Genomic DNA, 18,998 nt, shown 5'->3' on the forward strand with positions numbered 1-18,998 from the left:
CAATGCTCCTATCAAAACTGTCAAACGACACCTGCTGAGGTTTTAAGTTGAAATTACTCTCCGAGTTTGGTCGTGTATTCTGAATTGACTTTTCGACTTTGCCGATTGTGAGATTAAGTATAGGGAATTCGCACTCGGAGGTTTTCCACTAGAAATATTTGAACATTCTCTGATGAGATAAAGACGATATCCGGTGAAACTAACTCGAAGAGAAATACGTACACCGAGGAGAAAAGCTATTTTATTTCAATATTTCTCAAATTGATGCGTTATGTAAGGTATAATATTAAATATCAAATGTCATAGTTTTACTGTATGAAATCTGGTGACTCTCAGTCACCATTTCATTTGGTATAACAGAATTACAAAGTGTCATATATAATACTAAGTTTTGTATAATGCATCAATACGCGAAATATTTCTATAAAGTAGCTTTTTTTCTTAATTTACGTATGTTTTCTCAGTAGTTCGTTTCAAATAATGTCGACTATGTTCCATCGGACACTGTCGAATGATTCTAATGAAGAATTTCCGAGTGTAAAGGGTTAAATATGTTCTTTCGATGCCTTAATTTTCCAGGAATTGTGTCGATGTATTATAACTTCGTGTAGAAAATGTTGTTGATGACTGCTGTTAATTAGGCTTGTTGGAGTGTATTCGGTGGTCCATTCACTACAAAATGTAACATTCAGCAGCCCAGAGGTACCGTAGCTCGAAATATTCTTATTTTTATCTGGTACTGCACGGCGCCAACGCAGACCCACGCCACGCGCCCGCCATTTTGTCGGTACTTTCGTCGAGAAGGTTCAGTTCGCGATCCCTTCTATTCAGATATGTACAACGATTCTCTTATTTTCCCTTTTGTTCGTGTCTTTTCGTTCCTGATTGAATGCAACGTGTGTCATAAAACATGTCATCAATTCCAATTATAATAAAAAGGAAACTACTACTGCCACACATCTCACAGGAGAACCTGCCATTTGTTACCAAGAAAATAATTAATCTTAAGATGCTACCGACATTGATTAAATGGAACGTTATTCCAAGTCGAAAGAGCACAATTAATGATACAATATTGTAACACCGAAGTTCGAAGGAACACGAACATTTTGGTCGCTGACCTTTGCGTCGCGCAAGGGTTGAATAGTTGGGACTTCATTGTTCGACTATTTATCGCGAACGAATAACTTCCATTGGAGACGGTCGAGTAATACAAATAGAGTACTCGGATGAAACATTAATAATGGACATTGCAGCCCATATTGTCTCGCACGCCCGATTATCTTGTGAGTAACAGCTTTAATCTCCGCCCATTGTTCCCGACTGATCCCGATTTGTTCTCCGACGAAGATTCTAACACGATTCACGTTGTTGGCTTTGAAAGGCGATGACGGTAATTCGAAGGGACGCGAAACCTTTGTTTTCGTCTTACGCAAATCAGGTGACACCGAACAGGTGACACCACGAGTGCTTCCCGAAATTAGTCCGAGAACGTGAACGTTTGCACGGCAATACCCCAGATTATCTTCACAGTCACCTGTAAGTTGATTCACGCTGTATTATCAGGACAGAGACACGTGCTCCGATTTGAAAACCGCCCGTTATCTGGATTGAGGCAATAAAATAAATCGAATAGAATTATCTCGAATTTATTATTAAGCAATTGAAAACCGCTTAACGGGCGAGCGTGCTCGTTAAGAGAGAAAACACGTATAACGCAACGTTTAATTTCATCCCAATGACTCCTTGTTTTATCGTAATTATTTGTGATATCGAAATCGTGTCGCGTTCAAGTGCAATCTAAATGCTTCCCGACTGTTTTCAAACGAAACCGTAATCTAACGTCGACGGGCATCAATGCGACACTCGAGAATGGAAAATCCAGAACATTTCGAGCAATTTTAATATTTTCCGCGAAATCAGGGATCACCGAGATCTTCGATGGCGCTCGTCGATCGCGGTGGCCTTGAGCGATAACGTTTTCGCTCCAGTTGCCCCAAGATATACGAGATTTATATTTAACGCGGATTTTTGGCGGTCCTCGCGTGACGTTGTTACACCAGCGTAATGAACGGAATAATCCGCGACGACAGGGACCGTCTGCGTATTACCAAACGCGGAATAATCGTGGCAGTGAACTTGTTGGTATCTAGTACCAGTGCAAACACTGGCTCGACGGTGTCAGGATCATTGTGAAATCGATAATGAACCGCGTGAAAACCGAACGATTAACTCTTTGGGGTTAGACGGGGTAAAAACTGCCCCGCCCTTTGCTTTTTATGCGTGGTGGGATATATTTTAACCTACCCCGAAAAGTTGTAGTTACCGATAATCGCACAGTTTAATATTTTATTTAACACTTTGACTGCCACGCGGAGCTTTCGAATTACTAGAAAATAATTATAACTTGGAAGATAATTGCTTTCGAATATAAATCTTCCGTGACGTAAATAACTAGGTAATAGGGTAATACAAGAATTTTCAAAGAATTAATAATTCTTGCTTTGTATCTTTGCTGTAGAAAGGATAAGTGATACATAAACCGCTGTTTTTCGTGGCACTCAACGTGTTCAGGTTTTCCATGCAGTTGGCAATGCTATGAACTAAACAAATGCGTAAATAAGTGAAAGATTCTTCGAAATATACGGAACCTCCAGCAGAAGAAGTTAAATTATATATCGATTGCTTAAATAATAGAAAGAAAGGAAATTATACATTGATTTGCGTAATTGAATCATTTGTTTGCGCCTTACTTTTCCAAATATGGACATTTGATCTCGCCGAAACGTCGACGTTCGTCCGAAAAGGGTTAAAATCGTGTGCCTGAAAGAGTTAAAAGGCATTAATATGGAAACGAAACGAAAGCGGAATTCGCCTCCGGCGAACGGATGTCGACGAACACCGGAAACTAGTTTGTTTAGGCAACGGTCAAAGATAATGGGATTCTCTTGTTCTTGGCCAAGTAAAGCTAACCGTGTCGACACTTTATACAGTCAGTTACTGGCCACGAAATAAAGGTGAACAAGTTTGCACAATTTATTGTCAATATTGTCGAGTGTAAACTTGTATTTATCTTTAAATTTGTCTTTAAGCGAATTAAAGTAATTCGCAGCGGAATTCAGTGTTTTATACTTACTTTATTTATTATTATTAGAAGATTAATTTTTGTAGTCTGTTAGAGTGTGATACTTCTTTCAACAATTTCCAACGTATCTGTGACGTAATTCTATATTTTACAGAATGAAAATTAAATTAATCCTACAGATATTATTAGAAATTATAAACTACAACATTATAGAATCAGTGATCATTTTGTTAATATTTACAAAGAAATATTTATAATCGTTATAAAGATTGCAATAATACATCTTTTATTCCGATTTCTTCAGATGTTCGTTACAATATTTACGTGGAACTACTTATTTTCAAAATCATTTCGTATATCGAATACTTTTCAAACATCAATAATTGCGAAATAGGAATAACTGAGACCGTCATTCTTCATGATCCGTAGCTGCTGGAGATGCTGAAGTTCTACGCGAGGTTCGAGATCAACGAGGAGACCGGCGATCCGCTGACGGATCACGATATGACGCAGCTGCACTACACCAAGATCACTTCCCTTCAGGTATAACGATCGCGATATTCTTCTCTTCTTAATCCCTCGGCCTACGATTTCTTTCTCAACTCTGATCGATACGGCTACTTTGTCATTAATAATTTATTGGAAAAAGAGAAAAATTCGAAGCATATGTTACGCCTATATTTCCTTTTAAGTGTAATAGCTGATTACAGAGGAATAATATTTACTTTGAATTCGAATTAACTAAGTAATATATATAGTTGTTTTAGGACAAAGGGTTAATCTAGTAAATGTAGCGAATCGATTACTGCTATGTAATGATGACGCTGCATTTCTCGAATTCGTTTGCAATTTATTAACAAGCGCTTCGTTGACTCTAAACTCTAAATGCTTGACACGTTGACTTCCAACTACGAGGTAACTTGTAATTTGCATTACTGCCTAGGACGTCAACTATGAGTTATCCCGTAGAAACTTTAATAATAATATAATATGATTGAATCAAATTGGCTTCTCGGATCAAAAACCTTTGCCTTGGCAGTCAACGTGTTAAAATAAATTTCCTGATCTAAGAAGAATTCCTTCGACCATGCAAGAATTGCAGTAACAATAAAGACTATTTCGAGGATACTCTGTTTTATGCACTTTCCATGTTCGCTGGAATAAACAATACGCAAAGACAATATTGACCACTTCTTTGAGTCTATCCTTTAACCCTTTGCCATGTAACATCGAGACACGTGGTGATGATTTCAAGCAGAGCAAACACAGATATATTCGATTCTTTTGAATTCAAAATGAATGTTATTCGTCAATTAGCAATTATACTTCAGAGTAAACGTACATATAGTATGCGTCCAGAATTCGTTAATTATTTCAATAAATTATGAACGGCAAAATGTCGATCATGGTTGAGAGAGAAGTCAGAGGGCAAGGGGTTAACAGCACTTCGCATTAACTAAACGAACAAATAAATTAGAACACGTTACACGCTCTAACAGAGTGTATCAATAAATATTGAAGATACTATGGAAATCCGAGGAAGAAGATAATTTGTAGCTTCTGTTCACCTGTTTCCAATCGATGTAAACGATTTCATTCGGAATGTGTGACATTGATACCTTTTTCTAGCAATCCATTAATTCCGCGACTGTCAGATTGAAATCGACCTCGGCTACGTTTATTTCTTTTCTGTGTGTGGTTAGAGGCGTATTCCGATCGAACTACGTTGCGAAGTCGGTGCATTCGTCTTATAAATTATTAATGGTCCATTCCACGCGCCAGTTGTCGAGTCGCCGAGGTGGCCTCTAAACGGAAGCGTGCCGGAAGGCACGCCGAAAACCGTAGAACGAGGAAAATATGTTGAAATTCTTTCCAGAAAGCGGTCTTCGCGAAGTTCCAGGACCTGCGAAATTTCGCTCTGACGAACGTGGCCAGCGTGGACACGAGGGACGCCCTTTACAGGCACTTCGGCTCGCTCAGGTACCATTTCTTCGAATTCGAAACGATCCGGCGTCTCTCGTGGCAGTTGTCTCCGTTACGTGTGCGTGTTTCCTTTCTTTTTTCAGCCAGGAGAAGCTGAGATCGATCGCGAGCTACCTGAGTCTTGTGCCATCGGAAGAACGGGAGAAAGAAGAGAATTGGTATCGGTACGACATAGACTTCCTCCGTGAACTTCTGGTAGGTGAAGGAAGAATGATTTTCAGTAATTAACACGTTAAGCGCCACGGAAATCTTGGCCATTCTTCTGTACGGTTATCCTTTTTAGCAAAGAAAAGTAGCAGCAATTATTCACTATTTGGCGTTACGATCTTTGCATTACACTATTATCGACTTAGTTACGTTATTAAACATTTCGATTCGACATCGATGATCTTGCATGTTACGATTGTTTTCAAGTAATTCAGAAGCGCCAGTCATCGACGACTGACATGGCGTTTAACGTGTTAACCCGTTGCTTTGTAACATCGTGTCAGACGCGCAGTAAAGATACTAAACGATGCGTCGAGCTTCGTATTCTCGATTCACCGAGCTTAAAGCTCGAATTCAAATTAACCCTTCACGGACGAAGATTCTCTAAAGTATACAATACCTTCTGTAGATTCTGCCAAATCGCACATCGAATTCTTGAATAATATAGGATGAGGAAATGATGTACGGGTTTCTTGCTGTTTGAATACTGGAATCATTTGTTTGCAACTTAGCATTACAAGCATGAAAGTTTGATCTCGGCAGAGTGTCGACATTCGTCCGCAAAGGGTTAAACATCGTTCTTTTGTTATTAGTTATTGTACTTCGGAGCAAACGTGGACGTAGAGTGTGCCTAGTTACTATGAAATTATTAATAAGTATAAAATGTTACGGAGCAATTGAGAAATGAATGATAGGGCAAAGTGTTAAATTGAATTCCAGATCTCTCGCCATGAACGCAGAGCCTCCCAATTGGAAGAGCTCAACGAGATGCCGTTGTACCCCACGGAAGAGATCATCTGGAACGAGAGTATCGTTCCGACGGAATATTTCTCCGGCGAAGGATGTTTGGCCCTGCCGAAACTGAATCTGCAGTTCCTTACTTTGCACGATTACCTGTTAAGGAATTTCAATCTCTTTCGCTTGGAGTCCACCTGTACGTGTACCTGATAATTAGTTTGCTTGAACATTAATCCCTTGTGTCTTATAATATCATGTTAGACTCTTGACAAAGATTTCGAGCGGAGATTAGTAACTGTGGATGCTATTCTATTCCTTTAAGTTCAAATGAAATGTTATTTCCCTATTAGAAATTAATCTTTGGGATAAATGTAGGCATTCGATGAGCGTGGAATTCTTTTATTTCTAGTAAACGATTAACAATAAAGTAATTTTGGGCAAGGGGTTAATTCGTCCTGCGATTAACCTCTTAGATGCGATGTGCCATTACAATGGCTTTCGCTGATGCCATCTTACATTACGGTACGCCACTATAATGGCTTGAGGAAATGATCTTTTTGAACGGTACATCACTGTATCGATACTGTATTCTTTCCCCGTCATCGATAGTTGTGCCGTTACATTTGTTATATGTAGACCGTGGCTAAAAGGTTAATGGCGTTGATCGTTTTCAGATGAGATACGTCAGGATATCGAGGATGCCGTGAGCAGGTTGAGCCCTTGGTAAGTCGCTTTCTAGCGTGACAGAACTTATGATTAACACATTCGCTACCGGCGTTTATTTCAACAACGGCCTCCTCAATTATAATATTTTCTTCAATCCAATAAATCTAAACAAAATATTAGAAAAATGAAAGTGAAACGAGTCATTGAGCTCCTAAACGTAATGTCGTAGTTTATAATTTCTAATAACAATATCTATAAGATTCATTTTATTCCCATTATGTAAAATATAGGATTACGGCCGTCATAAATATGTGACGGTGGTAGCGAACATGTTAAGGCGTGCGTTAACAGGTATTATATTTCGTTTATATTTTATTTCAGGCGAGCCGAAGACGGCGGTGTTTACTTTGGTGGCTGGGCCAGGATGGCTCAGCCTATCACTCAGTTCGCGGTGGTCGAGGTGGCGAAGCCTAACATCGGCGAGAAGAGACCGTCCAGGGTGCGAGCTGACGTTACCATAAACTTGAGCGTCCGTAAAGAGATTAAATCTGAATGGGAGAATCTACGGAAACACGATGTTTGTTTTCTGATCACTGTCAAGCCACAAAACCCGATTGGTAAGACATGAGAATGAATCACAGAATAATTACGTATTGGTAAAATGTATGTTTGAAGAAACTTTTGTGTAACAATACATATTCTTTCATAACAAAGGCAAATGATATTAGAAATAATTATTAATGCTTTGGTATCTAGCTGTTTGTGTTACTAAGTATTTTTATTCGACATCAGTTCTCTTATTGCAATTGTATTTAAGCAATTTTTAAGCTCCGGTCACCGGTGACCACCGTGGCAGTCAACGCGTTACCATTTCATTCAGCGAGAGTAGCGGATATTAAAATATTTATTTTACTTGCAGGCACCAAATACAGTCATAAATTGCCGTTCGTCCCACAAGTTGGTTTAACAACCGTGAGAGGATGCGAAGTCGAGGGTATGCTAGATTCCAATGGCAGAGTAATAGAAGACGGTCCAGAACCTAGACCAATTTTACCTGGTGACACTAGAACGTACAGGGTCTGGCTAGATTCCAATCAATATCGAATCGACATGGATAACGCTAGTCACGGTGGCGAGGATGTGTACGAGGGGTTTAATATTATAATGAGACGAAAACCAAAGGAAAATAACTTTAAAGCGGTCCTAGAGACTATCAGGGAACTTATGAATACAGAGTGCGTTGTTCCTGATTGGCTCCACGATATAATTCTTGGTTATGGTGATCCCGGCGCGGCTCGTTACGCCAGGTACATTTTAAATACTACAGATTGTTTAATGGGATGTTGTAATATATTATATTTGTTTCCGCTTGCAGAATGCCAAATGAAATCGCAACAATGGATTTTAATGACACGTTTCTCGATATGGATCATTTACGCTCCAGCTTTCCTCAGTATGAAATTAAAGTTTCTACAGACGATGAAAAGAAACTAGTGCGACCTTTCCGTTTAACGTTCCTGGATGTTCTTGCCAAACAGAACAATGAACCGATAAATAAAGTTATCAGGGTTGAGCCACATGTTCCACCCAGTCGGGGTCCTTATAAAGCCAACGAACCTAAGAAGTATGCTACTAAACATTACTGTTGATTTGATTAAATCATACCCCATGCATACATTATTCTCACGTTATATATAATTTTGTTAAAGAAATCAGATCCCGTTTACACCGACACAAGTCGAAGCTATTAGGGCTGGTATGCAACCAGGATTGACACTTGTCGTGGGTCCTCCTGGTACTGGTAAAACGGACGTCGCTGTACAAATTATTTCAAATCTGTATCACAATTTCCCCAATCAAAGAACGCTAATAGTCACACATTCTAACCAAGCGTTGAATCAACTTTTTGAAAAGATCATGGCACTCGATATTGATGAAAGACACTTGCTCCGTCTTGGTCATGGAGAAGAAGCATTAGAAACGGAAAAAGATTTCAGCAGATACGGTAGAGTTAACTATGTCTTAGCTAAACGTCTGGATCTTCTAATGGAAGTTCAACGACTGCAGGTTTGTGTTTTATGAACAAGCGAATTGATGTTTGCTCTAATTTCTTATACTCCTTGAAACATTGTTTACTAGGAATCTCTGAATGTGAAAGGTGACGTAGCGTACACGTGTGAAACAGCCGGACACTTTTTTATGTATCAAATATTAGCAAGATGGGAACGCTTTGAGTCTAGACTCAAACAAAGACAAGGGACAGAGAAAAATTCACCCCCTGCTTTTATAATCGACGAGGAATTTCCATTTCATAAGTTTTTCGATAACGCGCCGCAACCCTTATTTAAACGTAACACGTATGCAGAGGACATGGAAATAGCGCGCAGTTGTTTCAGGTAATTTTATATTAAATAACAGTGTGACGAACATATTTTCCGTGAAATTATAACTGTATATTGGTCTTGTAGATATATAGAAAGAATCTTTGCACAATTAGAAGAATTTAGGGCATTCGAATTGCTGCGATCGGGTCTGGACAGATCAAAGTATTTATTGGTTAAAGAGGCAAAAGTTATTGCTATGACCTGTACTCACGCCGCTCTCAAAAGACGCGAACTTGTGGATATGGGTTTCAAGTACGACAACATTCTCATGGAGGAATCGGCGCAAATTTTAGAAATAGAAACTTTCATACCATTGTTGTTACAAAATCCACAAGATGGATACAATCGATTGAAACGTTGGATAATGATAGGAGATCATCATCAGTTACCGCCGGTTATTAAAAACATGGCTTTTCAGAAGTACTCAAACATGGAGCAATCTCTTTTCGCGAGATTCGTTAGATTAGGCGTACCCACTGTTGATCTCGATGGTCAAGGTCGTGCTAGGCCCAGTATTTGTAACCTCTACAATTGGCGGTACAAAAAGTTGGGAAATCTCGCTCACGTGGAACGCAGTCCGGAGTATCTGGTAGCAAATGCCGGATTCTTGTACGACTTTCAACTCATCAATGTTGAAGACTTCAACGGAGTGGGAGAGAGCGAGCCTAGTGCTTACTTTTATCAAAATCTCGCTGAAGCTGAATACTGCGTCGCTGTGTTTATGTACATGCGATTACTTGGTTACCCTGCCGATAAGATCAGTATACTGACCACTTACAACGGGCAAAAACATTTAATCAGAGATGTGATAAATATAAGATGCGCCAGTAATCCTTTAATAGGTCGACCGAATAAAGTAACAACAGTTGACAAGTATCAAGGTCAACAGAATGATTATATATTATTGTCTCTTGTAAAGACTCGCGCTGTAGGTCACTTGCGAGACGCACGACGTTTGGTAGTAGCAATGTCAAGAGCACGTCTGGGTCTGTACGTGTTTGCTAGAGTTTCCCTGTTCAAGAACTGTTTCGAATTAACGCCCGCGTTCGATCAGTTGATGCAAAGACCACTGAAGCTGCAGCTACTTCCACAAGAGCATTATCCTACTGAAAGACTTAACGATGCTATTCCATCTACCTCGCCCATGGAAATAGAAGACATGCCGCATATGGCTAAATTTGTATATGATTATTACATGGAGAAAGTCAGCGGTATGAAAGAATCACAGAAAGTATGGCAAAAGCCAGGTACCATGCAAACATGCAATAGTCCAACCCATAAGGTCCCTGCCCATCCTGGAGCGGATGACGATACAGATGATGAAGAACTGAATCAAACGGACAGCGAGGATCAAAGCGTCAAGGAAGAGAACATAGAGCCTAAATTTGAGCTGATAAAAAATCTAGTGGAGGAACCAGCCTCGGAAAGCGAAGACAATGACCGTTAAGCGCTAATTAATGTATATGGATAAATATAATTGAAATAGTAATAAGAAATGTTTTGTACTAAAAATACAACCTTTTTTATTCAATTTATATTTATTGTACAATATATTTATCGTACAATGTTATAGTAAAATTAAAAGATATTTATATTTTATATTTGTTAAAAATACTATCTTCCAATTTATTTGTTCGACTTTGATATATACTATCAAAATATATTTCAGGTAAAGAGGTCCATATTCTTCTTGGAAACCTCTTTGTGGCGCAATGAATGTTTCTCTAACTGTTGCCGTTTCAGTCTGCCTACTTTCTTCGAATTTTCGGTAATCAATTGAACGCTCGACGGCACGTAACTGTCATCAAATTTCATAGACTTGCTAGTGAAATCAGGCTGATATTCCTCTACGGAGGCTTTCATTCCCTTCGACGTAGGAACGTATTCCTCAGGATGGTCGACAACAGACGAAGCGCTAGGCTCGTATGTTTCGTAAGACACTTTTGACAAATCAACGGAATTCGGAATATATCGGACCTCCCTTGTCACGCTTTTATTATCCGATATCGTCGGAGAGTATTCGTTCGAAGATATTTGGATCCGTTCCAACGTACTCTTCCTACTAGGTATATATTTTAAATTCGTGCATAATTTTTTAGTCGCTGGCGCATCTGGCACGTACTCCTCCAACGTGTTACTCTCTAAGCTGTCCAGCTGTAAGTACCTTTTGGTTTTATCATTCTTTGCCCCGTCATTCGCCACCTTCGCTACATTGGCATTATTTTCGATTTTCTTTGGTAAACTATTATCATTATCTTTTTGGCACGTTGAATCGGAAATAGTGTTTCGGGTTTTTTCTGCCGTTCGATCTTGAGTCTCTTCCTTCTCGTCGGATACTTCTGTTACTTCCGATTTTCCCGATCTTTTTTTCACAGGAGACACATTTACTCTGATCGTAGGCAACGAGGTGACATCTTTCGCAACTTCTGACGGCTCGAACGTGTATCTACCATTTATAGAAACATCTGCGTAAATATACTAATAGTAATCAGATTCCGTTACTCCGTAAGGTGTCTATTTTATCGATTCGTTCGTTTGTGAGATAATGGATAATAATTAATAGTGTTGTTAAAATTTTTTTTAACATAATATTCTACGTGCTGTTGCAGAAATTTGTCACATTTATTGTCTGTGTCCTTTCAAATATTATTTTATAGAGTAATTATGTTGAGTTTAAAATTGTTCTATCAAGATAAAAAAAAGAAAAGAAATAATACAGCTTACGTGATGTCCAATTGTCTGGTAGACTTTTGGCCTCTGCATTTCTCTGAATTCTGAAACAATCCTTCCTTGCGAACGTTCCGTAGAATTGCTCTCTCTAAAATTTTATATAACGCTGCCCAATCCTCAAGATCAAGCCATTTATTGGTCGAAACTTTTTTCCTTCTAATTTTTATTGTCTTCTCTTGAACAGTAACAACTGCGGTTGCTAAACAATTGTCTGAAGCCTACGAATACAGCTTCTATTTTACTTGTGCCTGGTTGCAGGATCGTCTGTGTGAACAGCTGTTGACAGCTGTTGATCATGATACCTTTATTACTTCCAAGTATTGACCATCACGAAACATTTTCACAATGTGCCCGTCAATCAACCCTTCGGATAGTCTCTCGTTTTGTATAGTGTACGCATTTAATGAAGAACCTATACAAGTTATCCTTTTAATTCCTTTACACTTGTCACTTCGGCTCAGCTGCGATGGCAGCGCGTGTACTGACGCACTGGCAGACACATGTGACATGGATAAAAGAAAGTGACGAATGAAAACAAACTGCATTGTGTAAAAACTTAGAACTTAATTATTAACGTATCATTAAAATATATTGAAAATACTTATAAAACAATATTACGATATAATCTTATATTATTATATGATTTTATTTATAATATTTTAAGATTTGTTACATTTTCCGTATAGTCCTATGTGTTTGCATGTACCATTTACTATATATAATATTTTTTAGAATTTTATATGTTAAATAGAATCTAGACAATTATGCTAATATATTATTAATTATTATATAAAATATAAATTATTATTATTATTAACATAGTTGCATGAACATTTTTTTAGAAAAGGTATTTACACGATTGTCATAAAACAACGCGTAATTTAAAACTGATTACATGTATCAAATTAAACATTGATACATTAAAAATATTTTATTATTCATTTTTGTTAAGTTTATAATTCTATGAATTCGTATAAAAATATTGATGACCAAATATTTATATCTCTATACCTTCGGTATGATGTTTGTATCCAAATGAATTACAGATAAAACTGTCCGTTATATTTTTTAATAGAGAATAAGAAATCAATTAATAATGGAAGCAGAAATAAAACCAACTATTCTAAAAAAATACATAATTCTTTGTGAAACTCATGCAGAAACAGTGAAGGTATGTCCTAACCTACATTTTTCTTTGAAATTAAATTTTAAGTACTTGATTTAATTTTAGGTGGTCAGTTATGGAATTGCTAGTATTAGTTTAGTTATTGCACTGTACCGAATAAGGCCTGTATGTATCACATGTATTGATAATACGTCTAATTTAAGTATGTGTTCTTATGTTCTTTCGTTTCTTAGTTTTCTAAATTTAGAAGTCCGTCCAGTATACCATCTCATTTTTTGCGTAACAAAATTCCACTTCAAGGTACTGTAATGCGTATAGAACCCAGCTGTGGTACACTTTTAATGGTTGATCACAAACCATTAATACCATTGCCACGATTAAATAATTCAAAGTACTTACCCGTTAAACTTGCTGGACTAAATATAACAGCTAATGGTAAGTGTTAGTAATATATCCATAAGTATGGATGTTTCATTAATTATTATCTGGTTTTAGGTATTAGTTGGTTACAAACAATTGTTAACACAAAAAATATAAATTTAATACCCTTGATTCCTACAAAAGAATACTTGAACTGTATAGTTACTATGTCAGATCAAAATCAGGTAAAGAGATTGTTAAATTTTAGTCATGTATTTTTTCATTCAAAGTGTATTTTTGTGTAGGAACAAATGAGGATTGGGGAAGAATTAGTGAAACTTGGTTTTGCTACAGTAGAAAAAAATTCATTGACATCATTGTTAAAGGATAAAGAAATTTTATATTATCAGAAACGTTTATTAAAGGCACAGAAATGGGCTGAAAGGAAAAGAAATGGATATTGGCAATTCTCTAAACATCCAACGCTTTTATGGAAAATTCAACAGAGTTTGATTCAAAAAGTGGAAAATGTATTGCCAAAGTTTATAGTAAAACAATTTTATATTTAAAGAAGCTTTCGCTAATCATGTTACTGTGGCTTAATAGAGAGAAACCAGTATATATTTTTATAAAAAATTAAGTACTTACTCTTAGTACTATCAGCAAAATGCAATACTGTGAAATACATACTTAAAGCTTTTGAAAATTTGAATATTTGTGAAAGTAAAAAAACATTATTTAAAAAAAATGGGTTTTATTGTTATACCATTTATACAACCTTTTGTCAAGTTTTATATAAAGTTAAGAATATCATTCTATATCACTGTGAAAAAAATTAATTTCCATATAATATAATTTTATTTACCCCAAGAGAAAGCATTAATTAGTACGAATTTTATATTAATTAGAAACTATATATTTACATATATATACATATAACCATATGTATGTATATGTTAAACATGCCTTGAATAGAAAAATAGATTACATATAAAAATAGAAAATGAAAATTTTAATGGAAGTTATCGTTCTATCATTCTGAATACATTAAATAATTTTAATTGTATGGGAATGGTCAAAATTTGACAAACAGAACTCACCTAATATAGACTACCAAATTTATACAATCATTTCAATATTTAATTTTGTTCTATTATACAATATCATTTCCTTGGAATGTTGATCACTTGATATTAAAATAACAAAAATAGCTATAACAAAAATATTCTTTCCTGTGTTCTACTTGGACCTCATCTTTGTTCTACAACTAAATAAAATTAGAATTTACAAAATACGTATTTCTATATATATATATGTATATATTATTTAGTATATATATTAAATATATACTAAACACGATACTAGTGTATTGAGATGTATCGTGATATGAAAAAGTTTGGAAAAACAACATTATTTTCAACTTTATGTACAAATCTAAATCACAGTCTCTAATGCATTTCCTGGCTTTTTTACTATATGTATGATAAGTACAACAGAATAAAAGAATCTCATAATATTTTCTGAAACTGTGTTAGAATAATCTAAATGAAAGCAAATAATAATTCTAAAATAGCAAAATATTGTAGGAATGATAAAAAAAATATAAAATTAAAACAACTATGACGATATGTCTGGAATGCATAGAACCTTTAACATGGAATATAATAGAATCAAGTTTTAATTCAAACTTGAACTGACAGTCAACATATCAATATGATTTATTTTTTGGTTGAACTATTCTTATCAACTGGTTTGGATTTTTCTGACTGAGTTTCACGAGTATTTTTTTTTACAGAATCTTCAGATTTTGATTTTACTGTTGCTTCATTACTTTTCTTTGTGGACTCAGTTTTTTCAGTTGTTATCTTTGCATTAACATTTGCAGTAGAAGTTTCTTTCTTCACTTCTTTCAAATTTTCTTTTTTGACTTCTTTTACTGGTGCTTTTGAAGGAGGTTGTGTTGAAGATGGCTTTGGTGTAGTAGCAGAATGTTGTTCTGTTGTCTTCTGTGTGACTGGTTTTGATGACGCTTGAGTTACTGGTGCTTTAGACGTTGATTTTGGTGTTGTAGTTGTAGGTTTTGATGTTGTAGTCGTAGGTTTTGGTGTTGTAGTCGTAGGTTTTGCTGTTGTAGTTGCAGGTTTTGGTGCTGCAGTCGTAGGTTTTGGTGTTACAGTCGTAGGTTTTGGTGTTGTAGTTGTAGGTTTTGTTGTTGTAGTCGTAGGTTTTGTAGTAGTTTCTTGAGCACTAGATTTAGCTTTTGAAGGTTTTACATTTACTTTTATTTCTGGTGTACCTGTTACTGTCAAAAGTGGTTCTTGTTTTATATGTTGGTTTACATTTGCTGATTTCTTATTTTCATTTAAATTTGGAAATGCTTGTTTTAAAGGAATTCTCATTATGTAATCATTCCAAGGAGAACCAAGCCATAAAAATCCATCGTGAATGTAAGAAGACGATGTGTCGTGAACTGAGCTATCACTTGAATATAAAGCATCCACGATAGTTCCTGTTTTATCCAATCTAAGTATTACAGATGTTTTCTTTGTGTCTAAAATAAGTTTAAAAGCATCGAAAGAACCTACAGAGTACAAAACTCTTTCCACATAATAATTTGGATACACATCTTGTATTAATTTAAATGGAGCTTCTATTAGATACACAAATCTAGCTAACATTTTTCGTATATATGGATGTGGCATAAGAGATTGAACTAACGAAGGATGTTCAGAATCGACATACAGAATTAAGGACACTATAAAACCTCCTTGTCCATCTGTATGTATATTATCTGGATAACCAGGTAAGGCTTCTGCAAAAATTTCATGCTGTCCAGTTTTGGGACCCTTCAAATGATATTTGATAATACGTGAAGTAAGAGTTTCTGCCACAATTACAAAACTTTCATCAACAGCTAATGAAACTCCATTTGCAAATCCTAAATTTTTTAATAATACTTCATTCTTTTTCGTTGCAGCATTATATCGAAGAAGTCTATAAAAAAAGTAATATCAAAAGGTTGTATACATTTTTTAAAAAATCCTTGATTCTGAAATTCTTACCTTCCTGTTGGATTAGATAAAAACGAATAAGATCCATCATGAAGTGGAAAGTTTGCATCTGCATCACTCCAATAAATATCTCCATTTTTAGCAATATCCAAGGAATTTGGAACTTTTCCTTCCAAAGAAATATTAACAATATTTACGTACTGTTGAGTGTTTACATTAACTTTGAAAATGCCATAGTATGCATCGGCAACAAACAATTCTCCTTTGTCATTGAACTTTAAACCTAAAGGTCTGCCACATTTTTCCTCCTGCCACAAACCATCTGTAAATATATTAGCCATTTAACAATTTTAAATTCATTTCTATGGATAAGTACAAAAGAGAAGAAAGTTTAAAGAATTCTCAAACCACTATTTTTACATACCACATTTTTGTCCAAATTTTACAACTGGTACAATGCCGTTCTGGTCAATTTTTACAACATAACCTCCACGTATGCCAGTATACAATTCTCCATTATAAGAAGCAAAACATTCCGGTCCTTTTAGTTTACCATTAAATAATATTTCGGCTCCTTTTAGTCGATCTTTTAACTCAAACTGATGCTTTGTTTCAGAAGGAAATTTTATACTAAAACAATTATTGTAAATACGTATATGGTTGTTTTATACATTTATTCCTTATATTAAAAAAAAATAAAATAAATATCATACCTGTATTCAGAAAATTCAACATCTGGAGGTAGGCCTGGTAAGAATGTAATAATAGCAGCGAAAAGACCGATATATATGAACGCTGTACCAGTAGACTTTAAATATCCCATTATTTAATTCGTTGACTATCAATAATACAATACGTATACTCTAGTTTAAACCTTACTTTATAGGATACTACCGACACTAACAACTCTGGTAAAGCCTCTTCATTTCAATGCAGAGAGTACTGAGAAAAAAGAAAACCTACTTTTACGTAACTGTTTCGTACCGGTGCAAATAACGGCATTCACGACTTTAATGGCGCTGAATCGCATATGGTAAAATGCATATCTTCTCCAATATCGGTATATAAATGTTGGTCTGATTTGCCATGCGGACGGAAGATGTTAATATTATCAATTTCCGTTGATTATATAAATTTTCATTATCGCCAATTTACCATAATTTTTATAAATATCTTTTTTTACTTTTAATATTAACTGCTTCAGTATAAATATTTACAAATTTTAAATATTCATCAGTATATAATGTATTCTTGGACATTGTACCTGTTACATTACACAGGAAAAATTCAATTATTAATTCCGTCAGTTACATTACAAATGTGAACAAGAACTTAAATGTCACGACGAATAAACATTATAGAATTATGTCTGTGATTTTTAATTAAACATTCCGTATTCCTACAATTAAAAACATGCAAAATAGTTTTTTGGACGTATACAGATATTTAAAGTATTTTGATATATAAATTCTACTAATTACGTAATAAAAAAAAATTTTGAACATTTATAGAAATATATGCATAATGTACATATCAAAAAAGAATATAAAACTATTTTGATGTAGTTAGGAACATTGCTGTGTTTATATTTAAACTTCGTTATTATTTTGAATATTATATTTTTTAATTTTTCATATACATGTACATATATATTCATTTCCTGTAAAAAAAAAAAAACGAATTCGAACAGATGATCATTTAAGACCCTCTTTCACTTTCTTTTGTAACATCATTCAGGATATAAGAATTGGAATAGATACATAAAAGAATGTAAAAATGACTTTATCATATAAATATCATTAAAATAAATATCATTAAAAACAACATGAGAATATTATTTGTATCGTATTACGTTTAAATTCAAAATATTTAAAGTAATCGGTAAATTGAAGTATTTGAAGTAAGCAGTTTTTTCTTAATGTATGGAAATTAGTTCGGAAGGTGTCTCCACAATCGCTCACAACATGACAGTGAAAGTAAATAACATACATAAATACAGTTTCTGTTTTAAGTTACCAGAAGTTACATCGTATTAAAATAGAAATTATATATGGTCAAAAATGGGTATGTAAAAAAAGTGAAATAAATGAAAGACAGTCATAAATTTATTTAAATTTTCTCACTTTAGATGATCTTGAACAACAATGTGAAGACGCTTTATTTGAATTATGTGATGCTCGAGAACGTTACCCGCTTAAGTGTGCTAAAGAATTTCGAAAATGTATACAACTTAAAAATGAGATACAAGTAAATAATTATTTTTAACAAATTTAAAACCTTAAAAGTATTTGCATGAAGGAATCTAATACACTGTGAATATGTATCAGCTGTTATGATCTTCATATTATCTTATATAATAAAAGTATTAATTAGTTCTCTTATGAAGTATCTTATATATTATTTACATAAAATTTGAATATTTGTTCTAAACTAAACTAAACTCAATTCTTACAGATGACAAGTGTGATTCAAAAATCAAATGTAATTGATGACACCTTGGAGCAAAGTGTACATGTTAATGGTAACTTTAATAAAAAAGAAGTTTGTTTCGAATATTTTGATTATAAACTGCAAAATATTATAAATAAATTAGATAATTTGAAGGCTGTCAAAGAACAAATTAACAGAGAGAAAACATGTGAGATTAATAAATTATTAAAAAATTGATTAAGTTATAAAACTTATACTAATACTTATAAGACTTATAA

At 34.9% G+C, this 18,998-nt stretch overlaps 5 protein-coding genes across 15 annotated transcripts in view; 3 read left to right on the forward strand and 2 right to left on the reverse strand.

The window, feature by feature from the left end:
* Positions 1-10,662, forward strand: part of LOC116427401 (RNA helicase aquarius) — a 38,029-nt gene extending 27,367 nt beyond the window's left edge. For both annotated transcript variants that reach the window (XM_031977692.2, XM_031977693.2), the window contains exons 5-15: positions 3,515-3,628; positions 4,962-5,065; positions 5,152-5,263; positions 5,996-6,209; positions 6,688-6,736; positions 7,061-7,296; positions 7,599-7,986; positions 8,055-8,303; positions 8,389-8,746; positions 8,819-9,075; positions 9,148-10,662. In XM_031977692.2, the coding sequence (XP_031833552.2) occupies positions 3,515-3,628; positions 4,962-5,065; positions 5,152-5,263; positions 5,996-6,209; positions 6,688-6,736; positions 7,061-7,296; positions 7,599-7,986; positions 8,055-8,303; positions 8,389-8,746; positions 8,819-9,075; positions 9,148-10,510 (3,444 nt within the window). In that variant the 3' untranslated portion in view covers positions 10,511-10,662. The remainder of the gene's footprint in view (positions 1-3,514; positions 3,629-4,961; positions 5,066-5,151; positions 5,264-5,995; positions 6,210-6,687; positions 6,737-7,060; positions 7,297-7,598; positions 7,987-8,054; positions 8,304-8,388; positions 8,747-8,818; positions 9,076-9,147) is intronic.
* Positions 10,588-12,319, reverse strand: LOC116427407 (uncharacterized). The gene is made up of 3 exons (XM_031977701.2): positions 12,096-12,319; positions 11,788-12,011; positions 10,588-11,509 (listed from the first exon to the last, which is right to left on the reverse strand). The coding sequence occupies exons 1-3, from the start codon at positions 12,300-12,302 to the stop codon at positions 10,729-10,731; spliced, it is 1,212 nt and encodes a 403-aa protein (XP_031833561.2). The 5' UTR covers positions 12,303-12,319; the 3' UTR covers positions 10,588-10,728.
* LOC116427409 (protein C3orf33) lies at positions 11,070-14,896 on the forward strand. 10 transcript variants are annotated; one of them, XM_076369700.1, is made up of 7 exons: positions 11,098-11,219; positions 11,439-11,547; positions 12,869-12,964; positions 13,025-13,084; positions 13,153-13,354; positions 13,415-13,524; positions 13,585-14,896. In XM_076369700.1, the coding sequence occupies exons 3-7, from the start codon at positions 12,890-12,892 to the stop codon at positions 13,846-13,848; spliced, it is 711 nt and encodes a 236-aa protein (XP_076225815.1). In that variant the 5' UTR covers positions 11,098-11,219; positions 11,439-11,547; positions 12,869-12,889; the 3' UTR covers positions 13,849-14,896. The 10 variants fall into 10 exon arrangements, with proteins under 10 accessions (XP_031833572.1, XP_076225815.1, XP_031833570.1 ...); XM_031977710.2 differs by having other exon boundaries at positions 11,439-11,532; XM_076369699.1 differs by having other exon boundaries at positions 11,439-11,505.
* Positions 14,277-17,488, reverse strand: LOC116427403 (adipocyte plasma membrane-associated protein Hemomucin). Its single transcript, XM_031977694.2, has 4 exons — positions 17,004-17,488; positions 16,715-16,920; positions 16,342-16,612; positions 14,277-16,273 (listed from the first exon to the last, which is right to left on the reverse strand). Exons 1-4 carry the CDS (start codon positions 17,111-17,113, stop codon positions 14,998-15,000), a joined length of 1,863 nt encoding a protein of 620 aa, XP_031833554.1. The 5' UTR covers positions 17,114-17,488; the 3' UTR covers positions 14,277-14,997.
* A 711-nt stretch (positions 17,489-18,199) lies between these two features.
* LOC116427443 (uncharacterized) lies at positions 18,200-18,957 on the forward strand. Its single transcript, XM_031977789.2, has 3 exons — positions 18,200-18,354; positions 18,419-18,537; positions 18,745-18,957. Exons 1-3 carry the CDS (start codon positions 18,351-18,353, stop codon positions 18,955-18,957), a joined length of 336 nt encoding a protein of 111 aa, XP_031833649.1. The 5' UTR covers positions 18,200-18,350.
* Positions 18,958-18,998: the final 41 nt, after the last annotated feature.

The sequence above is a fragment of the Nomia melanderi genome, chromosome 8 (genome assembly GCF_051020985.1).
Source record: "Nomia melanderi isolate GNS246 chromosome 8, iyNomMela1, whole genome shotgun sequence".
In the NCBI taxonomy this organism is placed as follows: Eukaryota; Metazoa; Arthropoda; class Insecta; order Hymenoptera; family Halictidae; genus Nomia; species Nomia melanderi.